At 42.3% G+C, this 7,650-nt stretch overlaps 2 protein-coding genes across 2 annotated transcripts in view; one reads left to right on the top strand and one right to left on the bottom strand.

The window, feature by feature from the left end:
- The window catches only part of LOC111372035, a 3,282-nt gene extending 2,769 nt beyond the window's left edge, over positions 1-513 (top strand). The window contains exon 2 of the mRNA XM_022994179.1: positions 13-513. Within this exon, the coding sequence (XP_022849947.1) occupies positions 13-513 (501 nt within the window). The remainder of the gene's footprint in view (positions 1-12) is intronic.
- A 1,633-nt stretch (positions 514-2,146) lies between these two features.
- LOC111375768 lies at positions 2,147-3,450 on the bottom strand. Its single transcript, XM_022998654.1, has 3 exons — positions 2,924-3,450; positions 2,734-2,805; positions 2,147-2,616 (listed from the first exon to the last, which is right to left on the bottom strand). The coding sequence occupies exons 1-3, from the start codon at positions 3,426-3,428 to the stop codon at positions 2,189-2,191; spliced, it is 1,005 nt and encodes a 334-aa protein (XP_022854422.1). The 5' UTR covers positions 3,429-3,450; the 3' UTR covers positions 2,147-2,188.
- Positions 3,451-7,650: the final 4,200 nt, after the last annotated feature.

Here is a 7,650-nt window from a genome sequence, read left to right as displayed (position 1 = left end):
TGGGATTTGAAGACAAGATTAGAAAAAGAAAAAGGACTTTGGGCTGAGGAGTTGCCCAATGTACTGTGGGCATATCACACTACCCCCCGAGAGTCGACCGGGGAGACGCCATTCAAACTGGCCTTTGGGATGGAAGTCGTGGTTCCGGTTGAGATCTTAAGCGAGACAGGAAGGATGAAAGTCAAGCAACCCGACGACGCAGCAACTAGGGGAGAGCTCGACCTCCTCGAGGGGGTAAGGGACAAGGTGGCGATAAGAATGATGGCTTATAAACGAAGAGCTGCTGAGTACTTCAACCGGAAAGTAAAGCCAAGGGTCTTCCTGCCAGGAGATCTCGTTCTAAGAGATGCAGCAGCGGCAGGACACCCCCCACCAAAGCTTGGTCCAAACTGGGAAGGCCCGTACGAAGTGATTCGCAGGCTGGGAAAGGGAGCTTACAGCTTGAAAGATATAAAAGGAAGGCCGCTAGGTAGACCATGGAATGCGGAACACCACAAAAAGTATTACCAGTAGAACTCAAAATGTACTCGCCGGCTGCGCTTTTGTAAATATAGTAGATTAGGTTGCATTGCTTATTTTCTCTATGTAATGCCTCACAAAGGCACCCTTAGTTGTAACAATTTATCTTATTCAATGAAAGACCTTGGCGGTGACGGATGATGAGGGCGCTACGGAAGGGCCAACCTAGCTGGGACGTCCCGGTGCGCCTACTGAACTCACAAGACCAGGAATTTTTTATGCCAACAAGCAACTTTGAACTCCACGCCCACCCCACTAAGACACGCGGTCGACATAGCCTATGCAGCTAGGTGGAGAGCCTTAGAAAGTCAAAAAATTGGCTAAGGCCCTTAACCACCAAATCGCCCCCTGCGGTCGACATAACCTACGCGGTTAGGTGGAGAGCCTTGGAAAGTCAAAAAATTGGCTAAGGCCCTTAACCACCAAATCGCCCCCTGCGGTCGACATAACCTACGCGGTTAAGTGGAGAGCCTTGGAAAGTCAAAAAATTGGCTAAGGCCCTTAACCACCAAATCGCCCCCTGCGGTCGACATAACCTACGCGGTTAGGTGGAGAGCCTTGGAAAGTCAAAAAATTGGCTAAGGCCCTTAACCACCAAATCACCCCCTGCAGTCGACGCAGCCCATGCAGCTAGGTGGAGAGCCTTGGAAAGTCAAAAAATTGGTTAAGGCCCTTAACCACCAAATCGCCCCCTGCGGTCGACATAACCTACGCGGCTAGGTGGAGAGCCTTGGAAAGTCAAAAAATTGGCTAAGGTCCTTAACCACCAAATCACCCCCTGCGGTCGACATAGCCTACGCGGCTAGGTGGAGAGCTTTGAAAAGTCAAAAAGTTGGCTAAGGCCCTTAACAATAAAATCGCCCCCTGCGGTCGACATAACCTACGCGGTTAGGTGGAGAGCCTTGGAAAGCCAAAAAGTTGGCTAAGGCCCTTAACCACCAAATCACCCCCTGCGGTCGACATAGCATACGCGACTAGGTAGAGAGCCTTGGAAAATACATATATATATGAACACTCCCCCGCACCATCAAGCAATAAAAAGAAAAATAATATGAGAGACGACATTTTAAAGGAACCACGCATCCAGCGCCAATAATATCGAATGAAAGATGTGTTTATACATTCGAAGAATTCTTGCCCACATCCCGAGCAAGTAGGAGATAACAAGGCTAAGCAAAAGTAAACACTGAAAAGGAAAAACTAGCAAGGAAAACAACAACTAAGTAATGCTTCAGCTCGAAGGGGAGACATCCCCACTACCCCCTTGTGATGAACGACTGAGTGATCTGGATGACTGAGCTACGCTCTCCTTTCCCTTGCGCTGTACGAGAAATCTATCCAAGCCGGAGGGGTCTATAGAAGGATGTTCGGCCATAATCCACTCCTTGGAGAGCTTAATTGATGCAGACATCGCCTTCCCCCCGTATGAGTTCAAAGCCTTAGCATAATCGGACGATGTCTTAAACTGATCCACAGCCGCCTTGAGATCTCCAGCGTACTCACCTGAGGCCTTATACCTCTCAACCACCTCTTCAGGAGCACGAGCCAAAACAGAGCTAAGAGTTTTCAGTTCTGAGGCTAGGCGATTCGACTCAGCGAGCCCGGTCTGGAGGGCCACCACCTAAAAAAAATGTATAAGGGGAAAAAGAGTGAAACCACGAGTTAAGGTCTAACTTAAAAAGCGAGATCCAACATAAAAAAAAAAATCTCGAAATGAGAAACATACCCTCTGAAGATAAACAGCCGCAGCCCTTTCTATGTCATCTGCGCTACGCCCTGCAATCGCTCTGGATTGAGCGGGGGTCACCAACGACTTAAGCACCCCCATCTCATGATAGCCCCGGGTGGGAGGAAACCCAAAGCTAGGAAGCGAGTCCTCGCGCTCACTTCGCGCACGACTAGGAGCTCCCGGCCTAGGAGCTGGAACCACATCACGAGGCTCATCTAAAGGCTGAGAAGTCTCGTTGATCGTCTGAGACTTTCTCCCAAGGTCGGCCCCCCTTCTTCTTTTTGAAGGGATAGGCAAAGGATCCACCTTACCCTCCTGCCCCTGGTCAGGCATGGAGTCCATGACTCCTTCCAGATCAAGCTCGGCCCCTGCACACGTAAGTTGAAATCAGTTAAACTCACAAGGTAGAGTATCAAAAAAAAAAAAAAAAAAAAGAGGGGGAAAGAGGGGGGGAAGTGAGGGTGGGGGTGAATATGAAAGCTTACCATCAACGAGGGTAAGGCCCTCATCTCCTCCTGGCAGAGTCCTCAATACCTCATCAAGATCAAAGTCCATACCTGAAACAAACATCCAAGCTCATTAGTCTCGACGAGCTAAAGGCAAAAATAATAAATGAACGTGTGTGCATGCTAAAAAAAAAAAAAGAGAAAAAGAAAAACAACATAAACGACCTACCAATTGGACGACTCATCCCCACTTTCAACATGTTCTTCATGGTAAGGACTGACCCTAAGTCAGGTGCAAGGGGCGGAACATCAACCAAGTCCTGGATTTGAGCTTCTAGAAAGGGAGTAGCTTCTACTTGGCTATTGAAGAGACGAATTTGGGGGTGTCGCCAGTTTGTGTTAAAAGAAAACTGACCCTTTGAAGGCCGGACGAAGAAAAATCGGGACTTCCATCCGCTATTCGAATTCCTAAACTTAGGAAATTGCATAGGTACCCTAGTGGTAAAATAGACAAAGGCATTACATTGAACTAACTCATGCATTTCGAAGATACACCTGAAAAGATCCATGGAAGGTGAAATTCCCTTTTTGAGACAGACGTACAGAAAATATAACGCTTTTCTCCATGCATTAGGATTAATTTGACTAGGAGTAAGGTGGAACTCGTTGAAAATCGATACAAAAAAGGGATGAATGGGGAACCGAAAACCCCCGTCCATAATATCCTTGTACATGGCTATCTCACGAGGGTCGGACTCGGGGAGCCTTTCTTTAGGACCAGGGGCTCTATAGACGTAATCATCAACCCGGTCATACTTTCCTAGACATTTTTCTAGCTTGAGTGGCAAATTGTAGAGACTATAACTTTTTGGGATATCTAAGGAGACAACCTCACCAGCCGGGTCACGCCCGATTTCCAAGTTTTGGCCTGGAGATTTGGAAGAACCAATGTGTCTCTTTGGGAGATTTGGAACAAATGGCTGAGAGTCAATCGAATGAGTTTCACTATCACTATCATAAAGGGATTTGCTGGATGAAGGGGGCGAGTCACTACAAGGGCGGATCGAAGGACCGAACAAACCACGAGAATTAATGGACGACGGTAGACGGCCAGCCTTCGGGCTGGCCGTAGGTCGACCAGCCATAGGGCTGGTCGACGGTCGACCAGCCCTATGACTGGTCGATCGTCGACCAGTTAAGCTGGTCGACGGTCGACCAGCCAAGCTGGTCGACCAGCGTAAACCAGCCCCGCTGGCCGGCGACCGACCCCCCCGTGGGTCGGTCGGACTCCCACCAGCATCCTCCGACGAAGGTCCGATCAAATCACTACACCCCCATCACTTTTTTCATTGGAAGGAGAAGAAAGGATAGTTTTATACATGACAACAAAAATGATGAAGAGAAGAAATTTAAAGCAAGACTTTAGATGTAAATAAAGAGAGGAAATTACCTTAGAAGAGAGGAAATCTAGGAAGTTGAGAGAAAATGAAAGTGATTTTCTAGAATGAGAATTACCCCCCCCCCCTTTTTATAACACTAGAATTCAAATTTTTTGGGGGGGAATTGGAGGGAAATCTCCCTCCAATATTAAAGCCATTCATGAGGATCCATGTGTACAGTACAATTGCCACTCGATCGTGGTTATATGATTCGATTTGCTAATACGAACTATTCCTTTCTCTTTATTTAAAAAAAAAATAAAAAAAATTCAAACCAACCTAAAATTGCTACCCCTTGCCGAAAACATCGACAAGGGATAGAGGGGCTAATGATATAGGTTGGTAGAAGGAGACACCCCCGAGGACGAGCAAGGCAGATCACAGCACACCGATGCAAGGCCATCGATCCTCATAGGGCGTTCTACCACTACACCCAGGGAGCGCTCTACCACTACATCTAGGGAGCGCTCTACCGCTACCCCAAGAAATCATTCTACCACTAAGCGAAATCTTCAACGGGAATTATATCCTTTGTCCAAACACTTAGCCATAAAACCTTTAACGAATCGACAAGGTTACATGGCCGCTGATACAGGTACAATCTTCAGACGGGAAGTTAAGGACTCATCACTCAGAGCGTGGGTGTAGTGGGAATATCATCGTAGGACACGTGGCATCACAACCGCCCAGCGGTTACCTAGTGCCTAATATCTATAAATACCCCCGGATGAGACGCAGGTAAGGGATGATTTTTTTTTTAGCTCCCATTCTCGTTTTTAGCCATCTGATTTTCAAATATATTCTTTCCAAGTCTGAAAACTAATTCTCACGCCGGAGGTAAAACGGGGGAGAAAGCCCCGCCTTCATTTTTTAGGTCTTGCATACTTGACGGAGTGGTGGAAACGCCAAACATTACCGAGTAAATAGAAGGGTGTTGAATCACTGCCTTTCACCCACTAGATGAAAATAGTTGGTGAATATCTTATTTTTGGAGCAAAATAGTTGGGGCGGGCATCATGACGGTACAATAATTGCTGAACAAATTAATCATTAGTTGGCATAGGCGAGACATATTTCTCAACTAGATGAAAGAAAGTGGTGAATAATTTTTTTTGGGATAAAATTTTGGTGGCGAATGCGGCACCACAACATTTACTGACCAAAATAATTATTAGTTGGCCTAGGAGGATATATTTGCCAACGAGATGAAATGAGTCGATGAATATCTTATTTTTGGGTCATAAGGATATGGATATCACAATTAACTGGGTTTTTAATACATTAACTGAGATAAACACACACAGATATATACACACACACATAATATGTATATATATATTAGTCCTCTCATTGTAATCCTTGATATTAGCGCAGATTTCAATTACTTACCAACATAATTCCAAGTTTTATCGATGACCAATTAACGCTGACCCTTTTTTTTTAAATTTTAAATGAGGAAAGGATTTAATTCATTGGTAAAATAAGCAAAAATAGAATAAAAATTTTTCGACTAAATTTCCAATGATTGACTCCATATGTAGTTAACTACAAAAAACAAAACAAAAAATAAAAATGGTGAATATGGATAATTTCACTTAATAGACATCGTTCTTCATCAACCTGTGGATATCGATATATCATCACTACCATAATATAAAGACGAATACAAGGATTGTCCTATAAAATACCGCAATCATTTAGAATTAATGGTACGTTCGATCACAATATCTAGATTTCTATCATTATATGCATACTTTCGCTAAATATCACCAACTTGACTTTTTGAGTCGTTGCACTTACTTTACATGCGAACAAAAAGCCAGAACCTTTATGCAGTTGTTTGGAAATGGGTACGTCAGAAGGATAATCACTACTAGCAAACAGTATATATATTGCGATTGTGGAATTAAGGTAAATGTGTACGAGTTGAAGGTAAAATTTGATACTTCCTGGAATATATGATTTTTGATATTATTTTCGGTATAGACTTTTTAGCTACAAATTGATTTTCAGTTGATTGTTTTCGAAAGAAGGTTGTGTTTAAACAACCAAGATAGCCTGAACCTATATTCAATAGATAAAGCAAAATCTTACCATCTTATGTGATATTCGCTATTCATGGTAGAAGATTACTCAATAACGGTTCTCAGGCATATTTAGCTGATGTGATGGATACAGATCCTAGCAAAATAAAACTCGAAGGCATCCCAATGATCAAGACATTCCTGATGTGTTTCCAAAAAAATACCAAGTTTACTATCAGATAGAGATATTGAATTCACTATAGATCTTATTCTAAGAACTGTATTTATTTCATGGGCACCATATAGAATGGCTCCAACGGAATTGAAAGAGCTAAAATTTCAGCTTCAAGAGTTGGGAGATAAGTTTTATTAGACCTAGTGTGTCCGCAATTATGTGTTTAGTTATGTGGTTATTATGAAAAATTTCTATTGTTAAGATACATGTGAAATTTCAAATATTGTTTATAGTATATTTGTGATTTGGAATGTGAGATATATGTGGCATTGAGATCGACTAGAAAAGTACCCATAATTATGTACTTCTTCTAGTTCACTGAGGGGTCTTAGCCATATTCTATACTACACTGAGGGGCCTTGACTGGGGATGAATGGGTCTTGATCATGTACATATATATCATTGAGGGGGCCTAGGCTGTGTTCTAGAAGTTATTATGAGGGGTCTTTTAAGGCTCACTTCCATTCACTGAGGGGCTTCAGGCCTTGTTGCAAGTATTGAGCTCGAGGTATAGTCTACGTATGTATAACCATCTTACACAATTCAATGAAATGGTACATTTTTCGTGGATTTTTTAGTATATTTGATGTTATGAGATTATAGTATGGTTTCAGCTGTTCTTTATATCATGACTTTGAGATAATATTTTACAGTATTATGAGACTGTCTCAATTCTTGACTATAATTATATGAGATTATCTTGTGAATTATTAAAGATATGAACTTGGTTGTTGATAAAAATGTATAAACGATAATGTATAATTATTTTAAAACTTCTCCACTCACTGACCTATCAACTCATATATTTTTCCACGATTTTTTTATCAGGTATCAGTTGAGTTTCTAAGTATCTTTTGGAGTTGAGCCTTTGATTTTGGAGTCAAATCCACCCAATAGAGCTTGCCAATATGATTCATTTTATAGAGCATGTAGTTAGAGTTTTGGGACAAATGTTCATGATGTGATTTTGCATCAATTGTAGATAGTTATGGGGCTCACAAGGTATTTTGCATTCATATATATGTTTTATTTTGCTTTCATTGTAAAAGTTGAGATTTCGGCTTATCTCTATTGTGTTGTTATTTTTGAAATTTGTACATGATGAATTACAGGTCGGTTAGTTTATTTATAGGGGAAATAATGCTAAAATTCTATTAAAACCAAATTATAAAACGGTCCATATTGTAATAGCCTTGATGTTGGGCCCGACTTTGGGTTGGTATCTATCATTGGTGCACGTCACTTTTCCGATCCACTA

Source organism: Olea europaea, chromosome 2, assembly GCF_002742605.1.
Source record: "Olea europaea var. sylvestris chromosome 2, O_europaea_v1, whole genome shotgun sequence".
NCBI classification, from domain to species: Eukaryota; Viridiplantae; Streptophyta; class Magnoliopsida; order Lamiales; family Oleaceae; genus Olea; species Olea europaea.
The sequence above is the reverse complement of the archived record's forward strand: the minus strand, read 5'-3'. Positions and strand labels throughout refer to the sequence as shown.

Excerpts from the sequence above, each read along its gene's own strand:
- LOC111375768 (XM_022998654.1), bottom strand. The coding sequence starts at position 3,428 with ATGTACAAGGATATTATGGACGGGGGTTTTCGGTTCCCCATTCATCCC. Across the intron at positions 2,806-2,923 it reads GGGGATGAGTCGTCCAATTG|GTATGGACTTTGATCTTGAT; the intron begins GTAGGTCGTTTA and ends TGTTTGTTTCAG. Across the intron at positions 2,617-2,733 it reads GGGCCTTACCCTCGTTGATG|GGGCCGAGCTTGATCTGGAA; the intron begins GTAAGCTTTCAT and ends TTACGTGTGCAG.